The 27,779-nt window shown below is 53.5% G+C and overlaps 1 protein-coding gene across 3 annotated transcripts; it reads right to left on the bottom strand.

The window, feature by feature from the left end:
• Positions 1-27,779, bottom strand: TK2 (thymidine kinase 2). 3 transcript variants are annotated; one of them, XR_014305845.1, is made up of 11 exons: positions 27,581-27,770; positions 26,701-26,738; positions 23,803-23,877; positions 19,723-19,776; positions 17,199-17,288; positions 15,180-15,253; positions 6,216-6,304; positions 5,554-5,633; positions 3,261-3,341; positions 2,779-2,892; positions 1-2,103 (listed from the first exon to the last, which is right to left on the bottom strand). XR_014305845.1 is itself a non-coding variant. In XM_082711990.1 (10 exons), the coding sequence occupies exons 1-10, from the start codon at positions 27,693-27,695 to the stop codon at positions 2,005-2,007; spliced, it is 795 nt and encodes a 264-aa protein (XP_082568116.1). In that variant the 5' UTR covers positions 27,696-27,779; the 3' UTR covers positions 1-2,004. The 3 variants fall into 3 exon arrangements, 2 of the variants coding, with proteins under 2 accessions (XP_082568116.1, XP_082568117.1); XM_082711990.1 differs by lacking the exon at positions 2,779-2,892 and having other exon boundaries at positions 27,581-27,779; XM_082711991.1 differs by lacking the exons at positions 2,779-2,892; positions 23,803-23,877 and having other exon boundaries at positions 27,581-27,777.

Here is a 27,779-nt window from a genome sequence, read left to right as displayed (position 1 = left end):
TTTTTTTTTTTTTTTAAGATTTTATTTATTTATCAGAGAGAGGGCGGGGGAGAGAACAAGCATAGGCAGACAGAATGGCAGGCAGAGGCAGAGAAAGAAGCAGTCTCCCTGCTGAGCAAGGAGCCCGATGTGGGACTCGATCCCAGGACGCTGGGATCATGACCTGAGCCGAAGGCAGCTGCTTAACCAACTGAGCCACCCAGACGTCCCAGGAAAGATGAGTCTTAAACAAATGAAAACATTATCCTACTGCTGCTCAGAGCTCAAATCCCTGGCCGGGGCAGCATGCTAAGACTCACGGCAGGTTTTAGGTGAAGGATTTATTGGCTACCACAGGGCAAGACTTTACTTTTGTTTAAATCACATTTCCCCCCAAAGAGATGCTCAAATTCAGCTGTGGGGCAAATCCTGGACTGTTCACTTAAAAATTCCCGAAGACGGCCGGGGCTCGTCACGACACCTGGCAGCACAGGCTCCTGCTTCCTGACCCCAGACTTCTGGTCAATCCCTGACACTTGGGCGGAGACACGTCCCTGCGGGGCTGCTGCCCCTCATCCTGCCCACAGAGCCCAAGAACCGGCCCAGGAGTCACAGCGCTTGCCTCCCTCTGGGACCGGACTACCAGGGCTCCAGTCACCCACACCGAGTCAGAGAACTGCACGCAGAGGCCAGAACGAGGCTTCCAACCTTCGTTGATGCCAACCACTGTGAGGAGAGGCTGAGGCCTGTTTCCCCAAAGTCACGACTGACCCTTCCCCATGTCTACAACCAGTCTTCTTGAAGCTCTTTCGGCCCACCTCCAAAATATCAGGAGCACCCGTGCTCTAAAAGCCTCTGCTTGCCAGCCCTGATCTTCCAGTCCAGACTGCCCTCTTAAAAGAATGTTCTTTCTTTCTCTTTCCACTTGACTCAAGAGATAGCTGCGGCTTTGATGCATTGTTGCAGCTGAGTGAAACTAAGATATTTTCTGAACCAATAAAGATGATTTCATGCTCTATGGTCCAAAGTGTCTCTTGGATAGAAAAACATTTTAAAAATACTTAAGGCCACATGTGTCTCTCTCCCGGGCCACAGACTCTCAGTAATTCCAAGGGCAAAGCTCTTCACACGAGGCCAGTAGAGTAAGGAGGCCTCAGAAGCCAGGGCTGGTGGCCCCTCGCCCCAGCTTGGCCCTGGGCAAACCACCCAGGCACCAAAGCCATTTCCCTGACTGAGAACTGGCAGCAGCTCTGGCAAGGCCTTCATCACCAAGGAGACCGAGCACCAGTCAGGACCCGCTGCGTGATTCTCCTAAGGACATGGAAGGCCAGATGCTGCGGTGGTGAACATCACGGCAGCCTCCTGCTGGGAAACCACTGAACACTGAGCTCAAGCCAAATACGGCACAATTTTGTGGAAGTCTAAGAACATCGACTGTGCTTGTGAACTGCTCGGATAATGAGAAAATGATGACACTGGCTCCACGCACTGCTGGCTCTCCCCATACACACGTGAGATCTCTAGCAAAGGAAGACAGGCTCTCAGGATGAGGGAGAGAATGTTCTAGAGTCACCACAATCTCACTTGTGCCAACACCACTGTCACCGGCTGTAGGACCCAGGGGAAGTCCCTTAGCCTCTCTGAGCTTCAGCTTTCTCTCTGGGATGTGAGGCCACTACCTCGCCCTCCTGGGTAGTCGGAAGGGTTAGAGACCCTAAGCCCAGCATAACTTCTGGTGGCTCTTTCCTTAATCACAGGGACCCAGCAGTGGGAAGCCACCAGGTCAGGTGCAGGTGGGAATGCAAGGCTGCAAACACCAAAGGGCATGACAAACCCATTGGTCCCATTTGTCATTTACCCGCAAGGGCCAGAGACCAAGGAGGAAGACGGTGACAAAGAGGAAAAGACCATCAGGAAAACAAACGTGGCTAGATATCAAGCCCTCCCGAGAGTGGGTATTTCCAAATTGCTCCTAATAGCTAACCTCGCAGCAGCAGGCATTTTTCTGGCATGATCTTTCCCATCCTATGAACCATGTTTCTGAGTCTCTGGAGTTAATATTCGGTCCCGGTTTTGTTCAAAGAGTTTTAACATTTTCTGCATGTCGTGGTCAGCCTCAATCACCTGGAAATTAAACACATGGGTCACAGGGCTGCACTTGACCTCCACATCACCCTCCCTTCCCAGATGAAGAGGGACAGAGATGGAGGCAGGCAGGAGGAGGCAAGGAGAGGCAGAGAAGTCCAAGGTCACAGGCAGATAAAAAGGAGGGTTAGAGCAGAACAGCACCAGGTTCTAGGCTAATTCACATTCTCAACTATGTTTCCACTTAAGAATCTGCTACGGTTGTCCCTGCAGCTTGCCCGTGAATGATTTTTCCCCCCATCATTTTATGTTACCCAATTATGATGGGGGAAAACAGATTTTATTTCCTTAAAAATCCAGTAAAGTAACATCTCACTTTCCAGCAACCTCATAGCCTGGAAGCACCACGAAGAGTAGACGTGTCTGAGCAGCCTACACAGATGTCCCTCAGGCTACGCACAGAAGACTGCGCGCGGCCCTCCCTCGGATCCCACCCTGCGTGCACGTTCCCGACCATCTCGGATCCATCTGCCTGCCTGAAAAACTGAGCAGCAGCATATCCGGGGAGGACAGGACAGGACAGGGAAGCAGGGAAAGGCAGGGCAGAAACGGCACACAGTTAGAAGTGGCAAGTGTGGGCAGGAGAAGCTGCTACACGAAGCCAACACAGGAACTCCAAGACAAGAGTGGTCTAGGGCAAACCGTCCTACACACCTCAGCGCCTCCTAAGGGCACCACTGTGTAACAGACCAGGACAGCGACCGGTGTTTCTTCAGATGCCCTGGGTCACCGAGGAAGGGGGCAACGAGGCTCCGTGGTTGCCAGCCACTGGAGAAGGGATGGTTGCATCAGAGAGACCACCATCCCCAGGGGCTGAAGCCAAAACCCAGGGCTAGAGGCTTCAGCCATCTGGAACGCTCCTTTACCAATGACACTGGATAAGTGAGATGCTACCGTGGCCACCGGTGTAATGACACAGGGACAGGCCACCTTCTCCTGGGTCCGTCGAACAGACCCGGAGACTCGGTCTAGAATGGGAACCAGGAGAGAGAAAGGGCCCCATCTACCCTCCCTGCTTCCTTCCTTTCAATCCACCAGCTCTGAAGGACCTGGCCCTTCCCTGGACTGCAGAATGGCTGACGTTCCCTGGGTCACTCCTCCTTGGAAAAGTCTTCAGCCCTGCCAGAGGTACTTACCAGAACAGGGGCTGCCACAGGGAAAAGGGCCCCTTTGATGAGCCACTCCTCATAGAGGTGGTGAATAGCGTTCAGGTATTCCTGCAGGAGACACAGAACACAGAGACACACGTATGCACACAGGCCATTGGGAACAGGGAGGGGAGCAAACCTCTCCAGCAAGGATCTCAGGCGGGGGCGTGGGTGTTCATGGCCACGGGGCACTGACTTGGACAAAGGGGTCCAACCACCAACCTGCACAGGAGGAGAGCCATAAATGCAGCCACTCCCTCCACCAGCCAGCGGGGCACGGCGACAGTTAGAGGCACCCCTCTAGCCGCCTACTCCCTCCCTCCAGAGCTACCCTACGCCGCTGGTGCCTCGCACACACCATCCACCTGGCCTCTCTTCTGACACCCACTTCTCCATCAGCAGGGCCACCCGTTCCTTCGTGGTGGGGTCCACAGCTGCTCCACGGCCGAGCGTCCCAGCCCTAGGCAGCCTCTCAATCGCCCTATCCACTCTGTCCTTTCCAAGAAGACTGTGACCTTCACTGGCCTAGGAGGCCCACTCCTGCTGCTTCCACCCAGCAGACAACTTGTGCCCTGTGGGCCTTCTAGATCATGAAGACCAGTATCAGAAAGCCCCATAAGGTGGAACCCGGGGAGAAAGGCCCGGACACATCCCTAAGCCATCAGTGTCTCTGCATTGGGCAGAACTGGAGAGACACTTCCTCATGCGTAGGCCACAGTGCTCTGGCCACCCACGGCCACCTTCCCAAGCAGCAATTTTACTGCCAGCCCAGAAGCTCCCAGGGAAACCGCAATGCCACCTTTTCATCCACCCCCCGAGTTATCCTTTGACAATGACAGATGTGTCCTATAAGCTTTGTCAGAAACACTGAGATAATGGCCCGGCTAATAATGGTTAGGAGGGACTCCAGACATGCCATTTCTTCAGAACATCTGGGTCACCACACAGAGTGCCCGTGCCCTACCACAGCCTGGCCCAGCCCTACCCCCACTGCGCCCTTCCTCCCATCACTCATGTTTCTAGATTTCAAAGGAGCTACCTAGAAGAAGGGCATAGGCCTCCTACGCCCTCATGCTGGTATTAACCTTACTGGTGTTTGGGTAAGACAAGACTGGGTGGGCCTTGGGAGCCGGACAGGTCTTCCAGGACCTGCAGACCAGCCCATCCTGATTTCAGACTCCCATGATGTCCCAGGAAATGCCTGCCCAGCCTCTGTCCCAATGGCATTCACATGAGGCATTCAGCTCAGTATTAAGTGAGCAACTCCTAGGTGCCAAGCTCTAGAAAACTTGCTGGGGATGCAGGGAATAAGACCGAATCTTAAAAAGCTCAGTTTGCTAAGGGATGGGGAACAAATATTTAACCAACAGTTTCAGTATGCTTGTCCTTAGTGCCATGATCATCGTAAGCCCAGAGGTTAGGGGAGCACAATGGAGGGAAGGTCAGGGAAGGCTTCCTGGAGAAGGTGACATCTGAGCTGAACTTGGAAGGCAACAGAAACCACTCACAAAGGCACATTTGTGTAACTGCAGGGTGAGTGTGAGTGCGTGTGTAGCCACGACTGGTGTTTATGGCCAGAGCATGAAAGGCAGGGAGTGGAGGGAGACAAGGCCGATCTGGCAGAATGTGGGGTGACATGCTACATCGGGGCCTTTATTCCAGACAGCAGCAAGACACCGAAGGGCTGGGGGCTGGGAAATTGCAGGAATGGTGTTCTGTCCTGGGAACACTGCCCCAGCAGCAACTCGAAGCCCAGTTTCGAAGGGAACGTGGGGCATGAAGGAGCAGGAAGAGGAGAGAGTCCCACAATTACGATGGTCCTGACAGGAGGCCCCATGGCCCTGAGCCAGACCCCAGAAGGGCAAGGCTCTGGGCGGGGACCTGAGAGGACCGCCTCCGAGCCCAGCACGGCACTCAGCGCTGGGGGTGTAGCTGCGAGCAGGAGGGAGTGTTCTAGCGAGACTCCTGAGCTGGGCACAGCGGCAAGCAATCCTCAGGAGGTGGACAGGACACGCCCTGGGGGGGCCCTGCAGGGGGCGGGAGAAGGGACACAATCAGGCAGAGAGGGTGGCAACCACCGCATTCAGGGCCCCAGGAAATCAGGCGACTCTGGACTTCACACAGGGTCTCGGGCCACAGCGGAAGTCAGAGTTTGCCAGGCAGTGGGCTAAACTCCCACTTCTCTCTCCACGGCGACAGCACAAGGATCTCATGGAGAGAGGGGCCAGGCTGGGACGGACGAGGCTTCCCGGTCTTTGAGTGGGTTCCAGGGGGCCCTTACCAGGGGAATGACCGTCTCCTCTTCCCTGCATCTCAGCTGCAGCCTCTGGTAACAGGTCTCGGGAGTGGTCCGCAGGTACACTGAGATTTAAAGATCCAGAATGTGGCTCCAGTTACTCTGTTTGTGGCTTGCAAGTGGAGGCCAGGGTGAGGGGGAAGGAAGGCCTGGGCCTCAGGCGTGGAGAGAATCATCTGCAGGTGCTCGGAGCAGGAGACATGGACCACAGCCGGTTCCCAGTCTGACCACTGACCGCCGGTGTGGCCTTCAGTCATCTGGACCCTCATCCCCACTTTTATTTTCTTGCCATGTCACCAGTCCCACGGGGTTGTTGGGAGGCTGAACGAGGTTCCGCAAGGGCACAAAGTTTCGCCCAGGGTTCTGGCGCAGTGGGCCTCGGGAAATGTCCTGGTTCTGTCCCTCCTCCCTCTCTTACACACTGAAAGAACCCATCAAATCACAATGGACCCAGGGAGAGCAGCTTGCAGGATAAAGACAATGAGGCACTTAAAGCCCCCAGATCCTGCCTGCCCTTGGAGAGGAGGCAGAATTAATGTAGAGGAAAGGATCACCAGTGGTGGGGCCCTGCCCACTGTCCCTGCAGGCTGGCAGTCCCACCAAGCACATCTTTCCTGGGGCCCTGGGCAGGGAGAGGGGCCTCTCACCTATCAAATCGACAGACACGTCGATGTTCCTCATGATCCAGTCAAACCATTCGGACAGAACCACGTAGTCCACTTCGGGCATCTTCCCGCTGTAACGAGAGGCATTAGGGCTTTATGCTTCAAAAGGATCCGTGGGTGGCTTCTGTGTAAAGAGCACGGCCCAGGACACCAGGGCACAGCACGACCCTCTGCCGCCAGGGGACAGTTTCCGCTCAGAGGCAGCAAGTGCCACGGAAGTAGTCGTTGGAAACGCTCCGCTGGGACTTGAACTCCAAGCACAGAAAGGGGCTTTGAGGCCCATCCCTGGAGAACAGGGACAGCGCTGAGGTTGGAAGGTGGAGCAGAAAACCAATTTACCTCTAGAAAGTTATTTTGTGCAAATAATCACGGATGCCCATGGCAGCACCGCCAAAAATAATGAAAACTGAAATGCTGGCCTGCCGAGAGAACAGCAAACCGTGCAGGAACTGAACGATGCCGCAGTGAAATAGTTCGTAATGATAGCGAAAACACTCACGATTGAGCGTTCAGTGAGAATAGCGAGACATAAAATTGTGCGTAGTGGGACCCAACTCAATTTTCGTGAGAAACCGTTCACACATCTTGAAAAAAGACTGGAAAAGAAAGACAACAAAATGCATCCAGTGCTTTTCTCTGAGCTGCAGGTCTATAGGAGACTTGAATGTTTTCTTTCTACTTTCCCGTAGGTTCTAAAATCAGCAACATAGCAATTCCCAGATCAAGGTTTGGGAAGAAGGGAAGTAACTACATGTTTAATTAAAATGTTAACTGAAAAAGGAAGGAAGAAATCAAGACAAGAAACCAAGAGTGTAAGAGGCCGGGCGTCTGTTCCCAGGTCCTGTGCGTCTCCCCGTCTCAGAAGGGAAGAGCCAGAGGACAGGCAACCGGAGGACACACACCTGCCAAAGGCTAGGTGACCCTCTGCCGCCCAGGAGGGGAATTCTCTCTCTCTCTCTTTTTTTTTTTTTTTTAAGATTTTATTTATTTATTTGACAGAGAGAGATCACAAGTAGGTGGAGAGGCAGGCAGAGAGAGAGAGAGGGAAGCAGGCCCCCTGCTGAGCAGAGCCCAATGCGGGACTCGATCCCAGGACCCTGAGATCATGACCTGAGCCGAAGGCAGCGGCTTAACCCACTGAGCCACCCAGGCGCCCGGGAATTCTCTCTTTTAACACGCCACCCATCTTGGATACCATCTTGGATCCACTCAGAACAGGGTTTGGCAGGCCTGGCTACAGGACAGGAGCTGTGCCTGGGCCCAGAGTACATGGTGGGGGGGGGGGGCTTGGTTGCTGATGAATGCTGGGGGTAGGAGAAGAGCCCACTGGAAGGGCGGTCTGGAGCCGGCCCCCCACGGGGCTCTGTGCACAGACTGCCAGCTGCAGGGCGGAGGGGTGCAGCGATGGGCACAGAGGAAGGCAAGAAGCTGGGACTTTCGGAGACGGGATTCTCTGGGAGACCAAGGCCACAGCAGCCCTGTCGGGGGCCCGAATGACAACATGGCACAGACTGAAGAGGGACACCAGCCCCTAGTCCTTGAGACTGCCATGGTGCCCACAGGGGAGACCGGCTGTGCTCGGCCTGCACAGCAGAAAGGTAGACAGTGCCCAAGAGGGAAGAGCAGGGGCAGAGGGGCAGCTGTTGGCGCCTGGGAGCCCTTCAGGCCCTGGAGCAGACTGACACGTGAGGGCTCCCTGAAAAAGTGGGGGAAGGCAGTGGGAGGAAGGGCCACAACACTGCAGAGGGGACCAGAGCCAGTGAAATCCAGGAACTAGAGGGAAGGGCTTTAAGACCACAGGCTAGTATGGTGTGAGGACAGGTGGCTACCCAGACCCTAGTTCTTTCCTCTTATTTCCTTAAGAGTAGCCCATTATTTATTCAGGGTCTTCCCACAGGCCTGAGTGTTCCAGGGAAACCTGACCCCACCCCAAGCCCAGGCCTCCCTACCCAGAGGAGGCCCAGTTGGTTGAAGGGAAATACTCACTTCTCACCAAGCTAAGCCAATCAGGACAAGGCATCCCTTGCCCACAGGGGCCCAGCCTGGACCAGTGAGACATGACGGAGGTCTGCAGGGGCTGATGGAAACCATGCTTCCTCATACTTAGAGAAAAGTCACTGGCAAGATACCTACCTTCTGGCCAGCAGATGAGAAGCCTGTTTCTACTACAGCCATTTTGTCTCCATGAGGAAATCATACTGAGGACACAAACAAGACTAGAATAGGAAAACAGGGCCAGAGCCACCGAATAAAACCACCTCTAAAGCCTTCCATTAAGACACCCAGTGACAACCTCGTTGCTCAGGAGACTCTGAGTTGGGTTATGGTTAGCTGCAGCTGAGAGTATCTGATGTCAAGAAACCAAACCATTCTCTCTTTACAGGCTTCCCTTCTCTGGAAAACTAAGTTTTGTTCTCCAGAACAAAACTGACTGGGAGGGAGTGAGGATTTCCAAAATGGAAGCTGCTCATCAGCCCCTCCCTCCTCCAGCACCAAACACACAGACAGAACAGACTAGCAACACAGGGCTGTGGGCCGGTCGGCAGCGCACAGAGCTGTCCAGGGCGGCAATCTCACAAGTCAAGGATGTCGGACAGTCAGGCATCAGACTTTGCCCTGGATAACACCACTCGTGTCCACAAGGGTCAAGGCAGATACTGCCGGATCCCGGAGCAGCCACTGCTGAGTCACAACACAGAACACTTGAGCGTTCTATCAGAACCTAAACCAACACTCCAGAAAAGAGTGGCACATGTACACAGAAGGACACGAACACGTAGGGACAGGACTCACACGTGTGGGGGTCTCTGCAGCCTGAGCGCTGCTGCTCCCTGGACAATCAGCTCCAGGTGCTCTCAGGACACATCCTGGGTGGCTCAGGGGCCGCCCCAGCCCAGCCCAGCCCAGGCCAAACTGGAGGCTTCCCCAATGGGGCTGAGAGCATGGGTGGTTCAGTGGTAGAATTCTCGCCTGCCCAATGGGGCTGAGAGCAGACAGAGGAAGTGGGACTTCCCTTTCCAAGACTCTCCTGGAGAGGTTCTCTATGGGGGTAGTGCTCTGGGGCAGCCTCCCTGAGGGCAAGGTCAGCAGGCAAAGCTCCAGGAAACCCTCTGGAGGCTGCTGGGAGCACCATGGGTGGGGCGGGTATCAACCACAGACCGTCATTGACTGAGTGAGGAACCCCAGGCCTGGTGTGCAGGACAGAGACACCAGGCAGCAGTGCCATTTCATCCACGGCTGCAGTTTTCCTCCTGGAAACCCTGCCTGGCTCCTCCTGCGTCTGCCTCCAGCATGGGGCGCCCAGCACCACCAGCAAGCCCCTGCCGGGGGCAGCACGGCTCTACAGAAAATCTAACCACGTGACCTACCAACAGCAGCCTGCGTGCACTGAGGTTTCACGGTGCCTTCCCCTTCCTTAGGGGTGGCAAAACTGAGGTCCTGGGCCCACACGAATCCTGCTGGCTGTTATACTTGGCACGGTCTGCTGTGACCTACCCCCTGCAGCCCATAGACTCCCCAGTTTGCACAGCACAGGTCAGAACAGAAACTTCACACTCCAATGCCAGCCACCCTGCTTACATTATTTTGTTTTGTTTTGTTTTTACAAGACCTTGTGGGGACACTTTTAGTCCTGATTTACAGATGAGGAAAACTGAGGCCCAGAGCAGTGAAGCCCAACTCAGTCTGAGCAGGAATGCAGGAATTTAAGCCTGGCTCTCTGTGGCCCCCAAACCCATATCTCCATGATGTCACTCGCCCTCCCTGGTCTGTCCATGGAGTGGGGGCTGTTCTGGATTTTCTAGTGCCTCTTTGGCCTCAGCTGGAAGAAAGGCAGAGCTTTCATCAAGGTCATGACCCAGGCCCAAGTCACCGGTCTGGACCAGAGCAGGGGAGGAGTCCGAGCCCCTAGGCCAGCTAGGGAGGTAGGACAACCTGCCTATTGTTCCAAATGCAGGGTCTTAATCAATGTTCACCATCCCCAGGTGAGTCAGCTGTTTCTCCCAGCTGGGTCCCACTCAGTTCCCCCACTTCTGTTCTTAGAACAAGGCGACCAGCAATCTTATAAAACCTCCGCATTCAATCACTCAGCCCCCAAGGGCTTGGGCCACATAATTGCCTGCAGGGCTTTCTGGCCACCTTCAGCTTTTCCTTTCAGCACAGCGCCCACGCCTCACAAGTGCCAGTTGTTAAGGAGACAATGTAACTGGAATCTTCCTCTTCAGCAATTACCACACTGCTCTCACCCCTGGCCAGCCAAAGTGCACTTACATTCCGTTCGCCCAGAACTCGCTGCAGTGGGGGGTCCAGAAGAGGTAGGTCTCTCCCTAGGCGGCCCAAAAGGCAAGAAATTTTGCTTCAAGGGATGCAGAACACCGGGATGTGGCCTGCTGGAACCTTCCACCATGCCCCCAGATTCCAAGGCAAGGTTGGAATGTTTCTGAACGGTTTTTGAGAAAGAGAAAAGGAACAACCCCAACACGGAAGGGCGGCAGCAACAGGCTCCCCACCCTGGGAAAGGGCTGTCGCCATCACAGCATGGTAGGAAGCTTTCTCCTTGAGCACGTGAGGGTCGGGGGAGACAGGCCAGACAGGAGCTGACGTGCCACACATGCCATCCTGGGGCTCCCAGTGCCCAGCTGAGCTCCCCACAGGTGGGAACCAAAACATCTTCCTTTTCGTCTGGGCCAAGGATCCAGCCAAACTCAGTCCTAGCCTACATTTGGTTTAGGCTCAAAAGGACAGTCATCTGTATTTGGGGGGAGCAGAAACCTCTCAAAACACCTACCTTGTCGACAACACTTTGTGGGGGCTGACCCACAGCACTGAGGAAAGCTGGTGTTGTAAGAAGACTGACGGCGAGGAAAGCCCACATCCCACGCTACCCTGCACTCATCCCTACCTGTAGCTCTGGCTACAAGCACGGTACTTGCCTCCACACAGAAAACCTCTGGTCTACGGCTGCACCTCTTCCAGCGCAGGAGTAAACCTGCAGACCCTTAAAGCAAACACAACAAAACCCCCAACAACCAAAACCCTAAGAAACAAATGAGAAGGGAACAAACAGTGGGCAGAGCAGGAAACAGGAAGCCCCGCACTGCAGAACTTTCATCGCCATGGGCCGCCCGCCCCCAAGAAAGCCCGCAGGACTGGGCTCTTTCTCCCCTGACCCCAAGGAAGCCACAGGAACAAAACTCTCAGGGAAAAGGGGCCGGCCTCACAGCAGAGAGCTCCTTGCAGCTGGTGGCTGGCTTATTCTGAGGCCTTATTCTGCCAAGTGTGCTCCCCAACCTGCAGGATTCTCCCAGGGCTCTTAAGTTAGAAATGCAGGCTCTCAGACCCCACCCTGGACTCCGCAGAGCAGCATGTGTATGTTAACAAGATGTACGGTGATCTGTGGGAGAAGCCCACAGTCATGCCTGGGTAGAAAGGGACAGAGGCCTAGCTCCCCCAGGTCGGCGCCCTGGGAGTCCCCACCAGTCTGAAGCCTCTGGCCTTCAGGAGAGAAACCCAGAGGTCTCTCACCACTCCCTCATTCCTGCTGCCCCACACGGCAAGGCACAGGGCAGCTCCCCCTGCCCAGCCGCCCGCCGGGTCAGGAAGGAGCACTGACCTTCTGAGCCCATCTCAGTGTCTGCTCCGCCAAAAGGGTCAACAGAACCTATAAATCAGGCCTGCCTTGAGGGTTCAAAGGAGAGGAGTGTGAAGAACCAGCAATAAATGTGGCTCCTGGCCTGGCCCTCAACCACCTGAGCAAATGCCCTCATTTCCAGGGAGCACAGACAACCTGGGGTAGGCCACAAGAGGAAGGGTCTTCTCAGGACCCCTCCCCCGGGAGTCCTCTCAGCCTCCCAAATTTGGGAACTCTGGGACATGTGGCCGAGGAAGGGGATACTCCAAGCCACCTTGTAAGCATGGTGTTTCCTACAGAAACAAACAGAAGAACACATTACAGAACAGAATACAAAGCCCATGTGAATTTCTAAGACAAAAGAGGAGACTTCAAAGTAACTTCCGGTTTGCTAGCAGGCTTCTTTGGGCTCCATAGGCTGGGAGGGCCGTGGAGAAGCTGCCACCTGTGTGAGCGGTCCTCAGTTTCTGGAGGACTTCAGTGAAAGGGCTGGAGGAGCACCGCCTTCTCCCATCCCCCTGAAACCGAAAGTGGCAGATGGCCTCACCCCCACCCTGCTACCACTGCCCCAGGCTGCCACGGTGCCCCCAGCAGCCCCTGGAGTGCCCAAGGTCACACACCAACCAACAGCCTCTGGGCTGCTTCAAGTGATATTAGCCACCCATCTTTAGGCTCCAAAGAGGTCTTTAGGGGAATCCATGCTCTCCCAAGGCTGTAGGAACTTGAACCAATCAGATGCCAAGAAAAGGAAGAGGGACACAGGACAAATTTCTCATGTGGTTCACTATTGTGCTGAAATCCTAACCACAGATGCCAGGCATTCTGGAGGGCTAGGGTGAGGCATAAATATGAAGTTAACAGGGCAGGAAAAGAGCTCAAAAAAATTAAAAGCTATAGTCTTTTCCTACACTACTCACAGGGCAAGAGCCATGTTTTCTGGACCTATGACCTCAACCACAGCCACAGAGATCAGGAAATCAGAACCGGCAATCAGAAGTGCTGGAATGAAGGGCTACAGGCATGAGTACCCAAAGCCCACAGACATCAGCTAAAACTGCCTCCTGGGAAAACAGGGACTAATGACTCGGGAAATCCACCAGGTGTGGGGCAGCCTACAGGCAGGGGACTGGGGATGTTGGGTGGGGGGGAGGGGTTTTACTGGTTAATTTTGTTAAGAGCAGGGAAGGCAAGGACCTGCATAAGGGGCATAAAACTTACACTAGGCAACTGCCCCATAGGCTCTCCAAAGACAGACGACAGGAATTAGAGATCGGAAGGGCTGGGGAAGCTTTAGGAATCTAGCCATGCTCATAAAAACAGCAAATTCCAGAGCCAGGAGGGGACCCAGGTTCCTCGAACCCTGCACCTCACTCTCTCCCCTGGGCGTTCCAGGTTACCCTCTTCGAAAGGAGCCACTGGCTGCCACAGAGAACTGGCCAAGGTGTTAGCAGTTATAGGAGAGCCTGCCTCGCTAGGGGAAGAGCACAGGAAGTCCCACCCTGCTGCCCAGGGTCCACGTGTTGGGCTACATTTTCATCAGAGCAATAAACAAACACTGGTGGGGCTCCTTTGTTCTTTCTCTCCCCTCCTCTGCCTGCCCCTCCCTCCAGGGGAGGCACTGATGAGCAGGGATCAAAGGAGAGTGAAGGGCTGGGTAAGCCTGCAGTGGGCACCTTGGCCCCACTGAAATCCCAGACAGTGCAGGGAGGACAGGGCTCTAGCACCAGGCCCACCCCTGCTGGAAGGTCGGAGGACAAAGCTACAGTCAGGACTCGCCCCGGCTGCTGTCCTGACCCCATGGCATCAGTCTAATGCTCAGAACAGATGGGAGCAGAGGCTCTCATTTTGGGGCCACACAGGCCGACGGGCATGACCCATGGCAGCTCAGGACCAATGGGAGAAGCCTTTTCGGTAGGAAGGGGTGTGACGCAGCTGGGGCCAGAGCCTGAGGATCCCGTCCGGCTGGAGACCCAAGAGCAGCCCCGAGTCGCATCGGCCAGGAACAGCTAACAATACGCCCCGGGTGCCAGCCCTGGGCTGGTCCGTGCTAGGCAAGTTGCTAGGACTGGCTTACCCATGGCCAGTCCTCCTGTCCCCAAGGAGCTTATGAACCAGCCAGGGGGCAGGGGATGGGGACGACACACAATAGACAACTGAACAAATAAACATGGAAACATGGATGAAGTTGGACCACGTGCTACTGCCATTCGTGTAGGTCAAAACTGGTCAGATATTCCTAATTCCATATGGTGTAACCTACGTAAAAGTTGTTTTAATACTATAAAGACAGGCAACAGGAAGAAGTAATTAAAAGTGAGAAAGCGCCGACAACCTGGACAGGGTGGCTGGGGGCCAGGAGAGGTGACACTGAGGACAGCGGCAGAAGAGGGAGCGGGGAGCCGGCATGTGGAGAGCGGCAGGCAGATGGCAGGACGAATCTGACATCAGGACCTCTTGGTCAGCGAGCTCAGGGCGGGAAGACGCAACAAGGCGGGGGCTGGCAAGGCGAGGGTGACCAGGCACTCAGCTACTGGGGAGGGAGGGGCGTGGAAGGAGCCCACGCTTCAGACGGCAGCCGGCAGCCCGCCTCCGCTGGAATCAGCAGTCCACTGAGCACAGAAATCAGGAGGATCCCAAGCCTCTGAGGCCTCAGCACGGTGGGATACCAGCAGGCCCCTAACTATGTCTACATGACAGAGTTCACTCCCATGAAGGCAGAAGACAGTTTGGAGTGAATCTGTAACAAACACTGAGCAAAATGTTCTCGACTGAATGCCCTGTGGCTCTGGGTCTTCAGCTGGCCCCACACCCTCCCACTTCACCGTGTGACCCACGTGGGCCCTCCCAGCCTCTTGGCCTGGGGACAGCTTGGGGGTGGCGGTGGGGGCGGGCCTGCTTTGGCCGATGGATGTTAGCAAATGTGAAACACAGCCTCAATAGCACTGGTGCATTCCTGCTGGTGCCCCTGTTCTCTGCCGTCACCAGGACGATTGTCCAGGCTAGCTTGCTGGTCCCAGAGGAGGATTAGAGGCAAGAGGAGAGAGATGAGTCACCCCAGTCACCCTTGCCAGAGCCATCTGAGACACAGCACGGAGCCCAGCCATCAAGGTCGACCACCCTCTCCGACTGAGCAATCACTGCAAGCAAACTGTCCGGCCCAAGGATCTGTGGCTGATTGTGAGAGCACATTACTGTGGCAGGGGCTAAGCAATACCACACTGTAGGCATTCAAGCGCTGTCCCGTAATAAACAGTTTCCAATTTCATTTCTACAAAATAAATGGTTTCACAAATTATCAATTGTGCAAACTACGGTACCTTCTATATAGGTTTTCTACAAAAACATATCTTGCGCTGTGAATCGACCGCTCCATCAACCGTACCCGTGATGTCTAAAAGAAAACAAAGTGATTCACTGACTCAGGTCAGGAAGGCTTGAACAACGCCTGTTGCTCCCCCTGCCTACGGTCTATACCAAACAAGAACAGAGAAGCTGTGGGAGAGGGAGGCAGTGACCAGAGCAACAGTGTGGGGCTGACATGGGGCTCAGCAGCGATCCGCGCTCCGTTGGGGACCCTCGCTACACCCCGAAGCTCCGTGGCCAGTGCAGCAAAGCAGGGACTGACAGCTTGTCAGCAGCAGCCTCTTCCACAGGAGAGGCAAGGCTCCCCTGGATTATCGATTGGGGGAAGTGCTAGAAAAACTGCCAAGTGCTGTCCAGCGGAGGGTTGTCAAGTGAAAAGTGTAGTGACTATGGAGCTCAATAATGCGCACTTGCTCGAGCAGAGGGCTCTGTATGCCGGAGGCAGAGCCCCGAGAGGGCTGGGGTGCAGCTGCACCCCCAGCTGACATTCGGGGACTCTGCCCTCAGCGACTGAGAGCCTGGCTTTCTGGAATCCTGCAGAGATGGGAGACCTTGGTGCCTCCTCACAGGGCTGGCTGGGGACTGCTGCAGCCCTTTGGAAACTGGGAGGACTGTGCCCAAATGGGCACACCCTGCTCTCTCTCAGCCTGGCCCACAGCATGCATGGCACCTGGACCAGCCAATCACAGACACCTTTGAGGCCATAACCCAGGAATCTCCTGACTCTCCTTCCCTGCGTTTATCTGTCCGTCCATCTTCCTTCCTATTTTTTTCATCCTCTCCTTACTTAGGACTCTCTGCTGCCCATCTGCTGCGAGCCCCCCATTCAACCTCTCTCCTTCCACTCCGCTTTCCTTGTCTCTCTTCCTCTGTTTCCTCTTCCTCTCTTCCTCTCTCTGTGTCTTTCATGGTAGATCTCCTTAAACAGAGAAACACACGCATCTCCCCTTATATTCAGATCTATAAGATACCATTTAGATTTGCAATCCAGTCCTGCTCAGGGGAAGTGGGCAAAGGGGAAAAGAAAGTGCCAACCTCAGATGCTCTGATCTGTATCATTTAGACAGATACTTGGGGAGACAGAAATGCATAAGGTTCTGCTTCCATCTTTCCATTTTTAAAAGACACAGGTTTGTAGAATGATAGTTACAGGGACAACAGCCCAGCCCTGGATTGCACCATCCAGCAGAGGGCTGTGGCCATATCACTGGCTGTAGGGATCTCCCGTCTCCCTCATGGAGAGCTCCCAAAGCTCACCTTTCAAGGGGTGCTTTCAATTTTGAACCACAGGTGCCAATCAGGCTCTCCTCAGCAGCCTGGTTTCTAAGAGAGTCCACCCCTATTCAGAGGCCCGAGGGAAGAGGTCTAAGCAGCCTGTGTGTGCCCCGTGCTCTCTCTCAACACCCAGCTGGCCCAGGGCGAGACAGAGGACCCAAGCTGAGCCAGTCAGATTCTTTCTCCCAACAATCAGAACCAAGAGTCAGATCTTGTGAAGGTTAGATCAGTGGTTCTCAAACGTGCAAACAAAGCATGCACTGAAGTCACCTGGGGAGCTTGATAAAACAGATTGCTAGGCCCCAGCTCCAGAATGTCTGGTTTAGCACGTCTGGAATGGGGCCTGAAAATGTGCCTTTCTAACAAGTTCCCAGTGCTTCTGCTGCTCCAGCTCCAGGCACACTCGAAGAACTGAGGTAAATAATGTTGAGCCCAGAAGCGGTCAGGTCATGAAGACTAGGGCTCACTGTGGCCTCCCAAGCAACTCTGTGGCTACCTGAGGTTGCTGGGTAGGGGCACCAGAGGCTGGACCTGGGAGAGCTGCAGGGACAGGAAAACTTGGCCCCAGACACAGAGACGGTTGAGCAGCGCTCCAGGTCCTGAGCAGCTTCCTTGTGGGGTTTCCCTTCCTGGAAACCCTACACCCCCCCACGTGAAGAATACTCTGAGAAGGCTGAAGCTGAGCATCGGAAATGTACCTGAGGACGAGTGTGGTGGTCCAGCATGGTGAGCTGCACGTACGTCTGCAGCGTGAGGCCCCATCGACAGGCATCGCGGTACATCAGCCCCTGCACGAGGGAGAAGGCAGCATTTTACCTCAAAGAGCTCTAGCTGTAGCACTCTGGTCTCTTCCGTCACCGAGGGGTTCTCGTGAAACCCACATGGGACTGCGGTGGGGCCAGGAATGAACCCAACGTGGTGTCGGGGCCCTGAGGACAGAGTGGACAGAGTGGAGAGGCACTGGAGCAGGGACAGGACAACCAAGTAACAGCTGTGACAGAAGCCTATAAAAAGTCCCCAGGGAACACTCACTCAGTCATTTAACAAGTGTTTGTGGAGCCCCCTGCATTCCCTTCTCCACCCAGTGGTCCACGTGCACCTGCTAAACCTCAGCTCTTGTCACTCCTTGTCAGCTCTTGTCACTCCTCTACTCAGAACCTTCCAGTGCTTCCTACTGCATCCAGAATGAAATCCAAAGCCGTTACCAAGGCCCACAGGGCCCTAGGAAATCACTTCCATCTTCTCTTGTCCCATACCATCCTCCCTCTGACTCAATGTGCTTCCAACCACAGGAGCCTCCTGAGTGTTCCTCCAAACAGCCAAACACAATCCCGCCTCAGGGCCTTTGCATTTGCTGCGCCTAATGGAACACTCTTGCTCCAGATATCTGCACTGCTCCCTCCCTCCATATGTTTAAGTCTGTGCTCCAATGACACCTGAGCAGAAATGCTTTCCCCAACTATCCTAGCCAAAAGAGCAGCCCCATGCCCAGCATTCTCTCTTGCCCGTACATATACAACAGTCCATGTTCCACATTCCTCTTGCTAATAATCTGAAATTCTGCTCTTTTCCACATTTTCGCTTTTGTTTTTGACTCTTGGTGCTAACAAATGAAGTTCCAGTGCTCGCCTAAGAAACTGCAGATTCCTACCTACAGGTGAAAGAAAATCTGAGACAAGTTAGGAGAAACCCTCCCTGTCGGAAGGCTGCGCAAACAGACACCTTCCAGCATCGGAGAGCCGATTCAGACAAAGTGATGAAATGAGACTTTCCACAAAACTATCAATCTTGCCCTTCTGTCCAGAGTGGAAACGTGTTTCAAAATATCTAATTCTATTACATATTTCATGTTATGATACTGTCACTGGAAATGTTCCTTGTACCACAGAGACACAGACTCCTGAGACTGGGACTGCGTCCTGTAAGATGTCACCTCTGAGCCCTAACACACATCTGTGACCTGTCTAACCTAATAATCCAGCCCTGGTTCCCAGAGAATATGAGTGTTTCTGAGGCTTCTTTGTTAATGCCCAAATGAGAATGACTGGCATTCCCTCTTCTCCCACATGCACAGAGATGAAACTGTTCATGTCTCTGGGATTCTTTATTCAAAGACTCTAACAGTCTTTGCCCTATGAAATAAAATCCTTTTGCTTGCTTTAGATGTTTTCATAGCTCCTAACACCACCCACCAAATCATACACCAAATTGCCTTCTGCCTCCCCACACAGGACTATGAAGGCCAAGGGAACAGGAGCTTTGAGTTGCTCTCTGCCAAGTGCCTAGGACAGAGTCTGGCACGTGGTCGGCATGCAGTAAGTTCTGGGAGAAGGAATGAATAAGAACCCACTAAGGGCAGGCCACTATGTCCTAACAAACAACAGTCAGCCAAATTAGACACAGTCCTTGCCACTAGTGGAACTCACAGGCTACAGAACCACACAAGATGTCAGTAGCATTGCTGGAAACAAAGAGACAGCACCAGCTCCCCTATTCCTCTAGTCAGACTGAGGTCTGTCATTCGCCGGCAGTAAGACCTTTGACAGCTTATTTGAGCTGCAATTCCCTTGCATAAAAACTAAAACTAAGCATCTGTCCATCACGGGGCAAGAGCCCAAAAGCAATATCCCTTTCTTCAGCTCCCTCTTACCGGACTCAAACCCCCACTCATCTCTTGGAAGCAGCCAGAGCAGAGCCTTCCGCCTGGCACAGACAGGGGAAGGGACACAAGCATACCACAGTCCCTGCTGCTAGGTCCACACCTGGGAAAGCAGACAGGTAGCCTCAGGGTGAGCCAGATTCAGTCCTTGGACAGTCCTTGGACATTGCCAAGTGCAAACCCAAATCAGAGGCTTACCAAGGAACCTGGTTACTTACAGACAGAGGTCCTAGGCGTTAGGCCTGGGGAGACCTCGCTCCTAATGAGTTTCTTCTAGGAAAGGGTAGGGGAAGAATGAGCAGCAAGAAACAGCCAAGACAGACCACTTGGGATAGTTTGGGACAGCTGACAGGGGACCCCCATGACCTGCGAACACCCAGCCAGGCCTCAGAGACTGTTGATGTCAGGACATACTCGTACTCATGGCCGTTTTCCATTTTCTCCTCCCTCTTCTCCTCCAGCCCAGGGAAGAGCCTGGAAAAGGCCTGTGCAGGGAGGGGGCAGGCTCAGGCCCCAGCACTGAGGCGGAAGCTGGCAGCTCACACGGGAGACAGCACACTCACCAGAGGATTATGACCACGGACATTTCTCCACTTGGGCACCGGTTCCGGTAACACCTGCATAAAAAGGAAACATCAGCGGTCTGCCGTTCCTCGGAATACAGGCCCCCAGGGTGACTGAAAGCTGGGCAACCCTCTCCGGGAACCCACGACTCCACCCGGACATGGCTTTCTCACATGCTTTCCCAAAGTGACCTTGGAATGGTGTCTGTCCCTGCATGCAAGTCTGCACACAGGCCACCTTTCCAGCTCCCTCGGGAGCTCCCTGAGGACAAGGCATCTCTCTCACCCTCTCCTCCATGTGTTCCACCGCAGCCCTGACTGTCCCCAAGTCCAGCTGGGCAGACAGGGGAGAGAAGGCAAGAGGGAAGCTTCGGGCCAGCTTCCCTGCTTGGCGCCTCTCCTGCGACCTCAGTCAATTTGCTCCCCCTCCACTTTTCCCTCTGTTCTCTGCATTGGGCATGCTGACAGCTAAGAGTCACACTGCATTAGTTCACTTCCTAAACCGTGCCAGACCCTCTCTGGGGTACAGGTATGTGCTGAAAGGATTTAAATGGGGCTATTGGGGCCAAAATTTTAAAAGTACCTGGGGCCTGGATCCATCGGGGGACCTGAGAGTACATGTGAGCAGGGTCTATAGGTCACAGAAGACCAGAGGAAACCAATGCGTGGGAGCCATGATGAGTAACCTCCCCCCACCTCCCACACCTCTGTGCCTTTGCTCATGCTCTTCCTTCTGCCCAGTATGCCCATGTGACCTGATTTCACATCAACTTCCATGACACAGAAAACTCCTACACATCCTTCAAACTCCAGCTCCAGTATTCCTTCCTCTGTGACTTCTGCCCCGACCCTCCCAAATGCCCTCTTTCTGGGTCTTCCGCACTCTATTCCTATCCCGAGTGGCATGTGCTGCTCTACTCAGGCCGCCACTGGAGGCTGGTCTCAGGCGGCCCTGCCCTGTGCCCCGGCCAAGGCATGATCAGGCCACACTTACTGACAACTCGCTGTACCAGGTACCATGCTAGGCAAGAGCAACACCACCTCGGTCCCTGCTTTTACAGAACTTTGAACTTGGGGCACGTGGGCGGCTCAGTCCGATGAGCATCTGACTCTTGGTTTAGGCTCAGATCATGATCTCAGGGTCCTGGGATCAAGCCCCCCATGGGGCTGTGTGCTCAGCAGGGAGTCTACTCAAGACTCACTCTCTCCGTGCTCACTCTCTCGCGCTCTCTCCCCCTGCCCCTCCCACTACTCACGTGCCTGCCCACGCTCTCTCCAACTCTCTCTCTAAAACAAATAAGGAAATCTTAAAAAGAAAAAAAACAAAAAACAAAAAACCTTTCTGGGAGAAGCAGACCCTAATCAGATCATCACAGAAATCACATATGTTCAAACCCCGAGAAGTAGTACAAAACAAGGATACAGAGAGATCAGAAGACTCTCCACCAACAAGGATAACCTCCCTGGAGAGGAAGTCCGAGGGCACTGAGCTAAGTAAGATCCAAAGGCCAAGTAAGGCCCTCCCACGGGCAGCAAAGGCCTCAGAATTACAGAACCAAACAAGGGTGCGGTCACCCAGGCAGTGACAGGGGCTAGGATCAGGCGCCACCACACACCAGCCTCGCGGCCCCACCCAGAGCCATTCCATAACCTCACAGAGTCCGCTTCCTGCTCTGCAGCCCAGGCAGTAATCATACCTACTCACAGAGAGGACCCTTAGAAGGACAAAATCAGTGAGACAAAGAATGAAGCCTCAACACCGTGCCTGGCGTACAGTGGGAGCCTCCCCAGGTGCTTACTCTCAACACTGTTACTATTTCCATTGCTCTTCGCCAGGTCTGAGGTCTTACCCGAGAACTTAAGTGCTCCCTAAGTGCCGTGCAGAGTGCCACCGCTCAGGACAGGCATGTCAGGAGCCCTGAGCCTCCTCCCAGTGTGATGACTCAACAGGAGGACGCCCAGGACACAGCCTATAGTGATATCCGCAGCTACGACTTGTTACAGGGAGAGGATACAAAACAAAATTGACAAAGAAAAGGGGGCACATGGGGCACCTGGGTGGCTCAGTGGGTTAAAGCCTCTGCCTTCAGCTCAGGTCATGATCCCAGGGTCCTGGGATCGAGTCCCACATTGGGCTCTCTGCTCAGCAGGGAGCCTGCTTCCTCCTCTCTCTGCCTGCTTCTCTGCCTACTTGTGATCTCTATCTATCCAATGAATAAATAAAATATTAAAAAAAAGAAAAGGGGCACAGAGCAAAGTCTGGGGGAGACCAGGCACAAGGTTCCAAGGAGCCTCTTCTGGGGGAGTCACACCAGAAGCACTGAATTCCCCCGGCAGCAAGCCGGAACAACACGTGTGAGGTGGCGTCTACCAGGGAAGCTGGCCTGAGCCCCGCAGTTTGGGCTTTTTATCAGAGTTTGGGCATGTAGGCCGTCTCTGGCCTGCACACAGAAAAACTCCAGCCTCCAGAAAGAAAGCAGACATCCAGAATAAACTGTATTGTTTGCACAAACAGTTCAGGCACAGAGAGCCATTTCTCTGAGTTAGGAAATGGTAAAACTCTCCCCAAATCTAAGTTTCCACATGCTAAACAAGGGCCAATCTGGCACACGGGCCACTCTGAGGACAGCAGTCTTAGGCCTGCGAACTCTTTTCTGTACAAGCAAAACTATGGCTACAGAAAATTTATTCTTTTTTTCTTTTTTAAAGATTTTATTTATTTATTTGGCAGAGAGAGATCACAAGTAGGCACAGAGGCAGGCAGAGAGAGAGGAAGAAGCAGGCTCTCTGCTCAGCAGAGATGCAGGTCTCCATCCCAGGACCCTGGGATCATGACCCAAGCCGAAGGCAGAGGCTTTAACCCACCTAGCCACCCAGGTGCCCCAGAAAATTTATTCTTTTTATCAAACCATATATATATATATGTATATATATACATATTTTTTTTTAAAGATTTTATTTATTTATTTGAGAGATAGAGAAAGGAGAAGCAGAGAGAGAGGGACAAGCAGACTCTGAGCTGAGCAAGGAGCCAACTTGGGGCTCAATCCCATGACCATGAGATCAGGACCTGAGCTGAAATTGACAGTCGGATGCTTAACAGACAGTGTCACCCAGGCACACCTCAAGCCATACATATTTTTAGTAGAAGTAAAAAGCAGGAAGGGAAAGAATGAAAGAAAAAACCTCTAAATGCATGAAAACTGTAGAAACTAGAGTTAACAAAAAAGAGACAGAAACAGAAAAAATTACACCACTGAACTCTTCAAGGAAGAAGAGTCAGGGTCTTAGTGTAGAGGCCGTCCTCAAGTATCTGTGGGGTTATTCTGAGTGACTGGGCTGAAAATAAATGAGAGATTATGTTAATGGGCTACCCCCAGTAATGTCCCCCTGTGTGGACACGGGTATCTCAGACGTAACACTATCATATTCCAGCCACTCTCAACAGTCCGTGGACCCCTCTTAACCAGACCACAGGGGAGTCTACACCTGCACTGCCCAACACGGTGGCCATGAGCCACATGTGGCTCTTACAAACTTCAAATGTGACTGTTCCAAATTGAGATATACCATATGTATGAACTACACTCCAGATTTCGAAGACTCAGTGTGAAAAACAGAATGCAAAATAGCTCATTGATGGTATTTATATGGATTAGATGTTGACATGATAACATTTAGACTATATTACGTCAAATTAAATATTCTTTTCGGGGTTTCTTTTGTTTTTTGTTTTGTTTTGTTTTAGCAAAACTGTTAGAAATATCACATTACACATGTGACTCGCATTTTATTTCTATGGGAAATAAATCCCATAGCTTTTTTTTTTTTAAAAAGGTTTTATTTATTCATTTGATAGACAGAGATGACAAGTAGGCAGAGAGGCAGGCAGAGAGACAGGAGGAAGCAGGCTCTCCACGGAGCAGAGCCCGATGCGGGGCTCGATTCCAGGAGCCTGGGATCATGATCTGAGCTGAAGGCAGAGGCTTTAACCCACTGAGCCACCCAGGTGCCCCAAATCCCATAGCTTTTATGGGATTTATTTTATGGGTTCTCTCGAACCCAGTATGGAGGCCATACCTCCATGTCCGCTGTGTTGGAGAAGAACTCCAGGCATGTCGTCTTCCCGCTTGCAATGTTGCCCTCAACGCAGATCTAACAAAAGACAAATGCACATTGGAACCAAAAATCGTGCACCCAGGGGAGTATCAGGGAAGAATTTTTAGGGAAAGGCTCAGGTGAACAGCATAAATGATTCAGTCCAAGACTTCAATGTGCACACATTTCCAGGTCCCGCCATGAGCAGTAACAAACCGACCCTCAGCTCCAGGCCCACCACTAATGGCCACTGGCCCACCAACCTCCAGGACAGACCCTCCCTTATGTCGGCTCCTGGACTCACTGCCCACCCAGCTCTCCCCCTCCCTAGCTCCACTCCTCACACTATTAGATTTTAGGCCCAAGTGTTCTGCCTCCTTAACCAGAGCCCAACGGATTTGAGGCTGGGAAACATGTGTATGTTCTGTAGTACCCCACTCACTGCTTTACAGAGGAAAACATGGACTAGAAAGTATCCGGCAGGAGAGGTCTTGCTTGAGTACCTTGCTAAGGGCCAGGCCATGAGATGGGTAACGTGTACCAGTACCATACTCAACTTTGCCAGCTAAGCAGGGGGTCACAACACTTTCACAGAAGAGAAAAAGGAGGCTTATAGGAGGGGAAAAAAGGAGAGAGGACAGTTTGAACCCACACTCTGGGGCCATCTCACTTTGCTGCCCCCACTAGAAACTCTGCCCATCAGCTGTGAAGGTTTCCTCCTGTCTTGATCCTAACATGTATCCAGGAGACCAGACCATCACACTTCCGACAGATGCTAGGCCCCCCCCTCCAATTCCGGGTCCCCACCAGTTCACTCCCTTAGGATGCAAAACCACAAAATGAGCCTAACAGAGTGCACAAAAGGCAGATCCTATCAGGGCCCTAAAGGATTTGATGTTAGGTTGCTGCTCTTTAAAGGAAACAACTTTTTGTCTTCCTCAAAAATGAAGAAGAGCTCAACCTAACACTGTTCTGCATAGACTTTGTCTCCTTCCTGTTCACTTTAGGAAAACGTTGTTTAGATAAGACCTTCTTCTAGAAGTTCCTGTACCTATTCCACGGTGGTGACTGACTTCCCTCCGCACAGACATTCCCTAACCATCCTGTCTTGTGTGTCGTCCTCTGGGTACCTCAATTTGTCACCTCCCAACCCCCATATACGGCTCCTCTTCCTGTTCCAGTCCTCAGGGAAGGTTGCACCATTCACCCCTCAACACCCCGGTGTCTCTGGCCCTCACCCAGCAACTCAGCAACTGCTCCAGGCCCTACTTCCCACTCATCTGCAGAACCTGGCTTGTCCTCCTGGTCCCCAGTTAAGGCCTCTACCCCCATGTGGCTGGAGCAGCCTCCCCAATGGCCTCTGTGCCTTCCAGTCTGGCCCACCAGTGCCCCTCAACCCCACCCACAGTCCACCACCATCTCTTCCCGAGAGGCAAACCAGATCACATCCAGTCAAGTCTTTCAGTGGCTCTAGGATTCCGGAACTATCTCCAGCCCCTCCTCACCAGCTCTCTGGGGACCGGCCCAATCCTCAGGCCTGCAGGTTCTCCTCTTTCTGACCCACATTTGCACTCCCTCTGCTCCAACACTCCTGCCTCCCCTTTTCCTTCATCTCCCAGGAGGCTTCAAAGCTCCCCAAGGCTCCCCTTAGTCACTGTCCTCTGGAGGCCCTGTCCTCTACTCAACAGCCCCCAGATTCACTGCTGTTCTGGGTCCACCATGGTCCTATTTATTGCCCTCTCTCCCATTAGAATAGGGACTCACTAATAACAGGGGCTATTTGGTCCCCAAGAACTCATTAGATTTGAATGCTTAAGAGTAGCCTTGGGCCTAAGTGCACACTCCATACCACTTCTGATGGACCTACTATGTGTCTGAAAGCACCCAGGACAGGCCTGGCTCACATAAGTGCTAGCTTGATAATTAGCACAGCAGTGCATCAATTCCCAGCCAGTGCAATAATACCCCTTCTTCTGCAGTACCCACCTTTAGAACCCACTCCACCTCTCATTTCAACACACTTCCATAAAGCTCAAGTGTTTCAATCACCAATGCTCTCTGTTTGACTTGACTCCTTCCCAGGCCCTCTCCATCTCCTCCAAATACCCCAAGGGCTTGCCCACCCTTTCTGCCCTCTGCAGATCTCAGCCAAGGTATTCCTGTCACCAGCCAACAAACCACTCCCTTCCGAGCCACAGAAGCTACCAACTTCGAGCTTCCTCAAGGAACTGAGCCTCTGGACTGACGGTGACCAAAATGTTGTTCCCCACCCCAGCCAGCTAACGCCTCCAGCATCCCCATGAACATGTCTAGTTTGGCCCTCTTTAACCTTCAACCTCACACCAGCCCCAGGCCCACTCCACAGCTGGCATCTCAAAGTCACTACAGCGGCTGAAGCCCTGTCTGTGGACTCCCATGGATTCTCTCTGATACCCCCACCCACCCACTAGTCTCAACACTGGACGGCAGGGGGCGGCAGCGAGCAGACCTTGTCTCAAAGCCAGGCAGCCACCCATTAACCCAGGGCAAAACCAACTTTCCCCACACAGAGGAGCATTTTTCAAATCCTTTTGTAATAATTCATCAAGCTGACAGTCCAAACCCACCTAAAGGCTTTGAATACATGTATGCTCCCAACTGTGCAGACTCTTGATAAGGACATACCAGCACCTGCGAACAGGCGGCCTCTGGGCAGGGGGTCTGAGGTCCAGCGGTGGAGACAAGACTTCCTCATCCCTGGAGATCCTCATATTTTTGTCTTTTACTATGTGCACACATTCCTTCAATGCCCTCAGCTCTCCCCTTCTCTCTCAGAATATATAATCTTCCCACTTTATTATACACACACACTACACTGGGGAGTGCGTATAAAAGACTTACCACTGATTTTTTCTCTTTTTTGTTTTCTCTATCTTTATCTACAAAAGAAACAAAATCAAATTTTAAGGTCAGTTTTAAGTAATTCACTCTTTCTCTTAATTTTGGAAACCACCACAAAAACAGTAATGTTTACACTTACTCCCTGGCCTAAAAATGTCTTCCAATGACAAGGGAGCCCCTCCGCGGGTGGGTGGAGGCAGACCCGCCACTGCTGTCTACCTCCACATGACACTGTGCAGCTGCTGCCTGGGTCCAGCTGGCACCTCTGGGGCCCACCTGTGCTCGGCTTTTTTTCACTTGGTGTATTACACTTTCCATTTTCCACACATTTCATATTATGATCCTCACAGATGAGGGCAGCAAGGGGGCCCTCCACTGGGGGCAGCGGGCATGGGTTTCGGCCCACCCACCACACAGGTGGGTGCCACCTGAGCCCGAGGCCAAAGAACCTGTAACGTAGCTATTCTGCTGGCGGTTCCCGTTTCTCAACTGGGAAGTCTCCACTCCCAGTGGGAGCAGGAAGGCTTCGAGGACTAAAGCACCCACCCCGCGCTGGGGACTGGTTAGCTGCATCTCCGGGCCTCTGTCTCCCCCAAGGCCACGAGAAGCGGACCTGGAACGCGCCCGGGACAGGAGCAGCCCCCGCGAACAGGGGTGGGAGGGTCTTACTCCTCTCTAGAGGGATCTCCACGGCCCCACCCGCTCGCGGCCCGCTGGCGATGACTGTCCTCGCCCCTCCACCATCCGGCAGCCGCCGGGACAAAATCCCAGCGCCTAGGAGTAGCTTCGGGTTCAGGCGGAATGGAGGTCGGGGAGTGAAACCCGCGGCCACGGAGCGCCAGAGGCGGGCCGCCAAAGATGGAACAGAGAGACGCGTTACCGCGAAGCCAGGCTCGGTGCTGCGCCCCCCACGTCCCCTGGCCCGGGGCGAGGCTCCCAGGCCCCTCGCGCCGCAGCGCCCGGGCTGCCCAGCTCCGCAGCGGCCGCAGCAGCATATCCCGGCGGCCGGACCCGACGGCGCGGCTTCCTCCCTGCGCGAGTCTGCGCCAGCGCAGCGCGCCGCCTCCATCGCCACGCTG

Source organism: Mustela nivalis, assembly GCF_964662115.1.
Source record: "Mustela nivalis genome assembly, chromosome: 18".
NCBI classification, from domain to species: Eukaryota; Metazoa; Chordata; class Mammalia; order Carnivora; family Mustelidae; genus Mustela; species Mustela nivalis.
The sequence above is the reverse complement of the archived record's forward strand: the minus strand, read 5'-3'. Positions and strand labels throughout refer to the sequence as shown.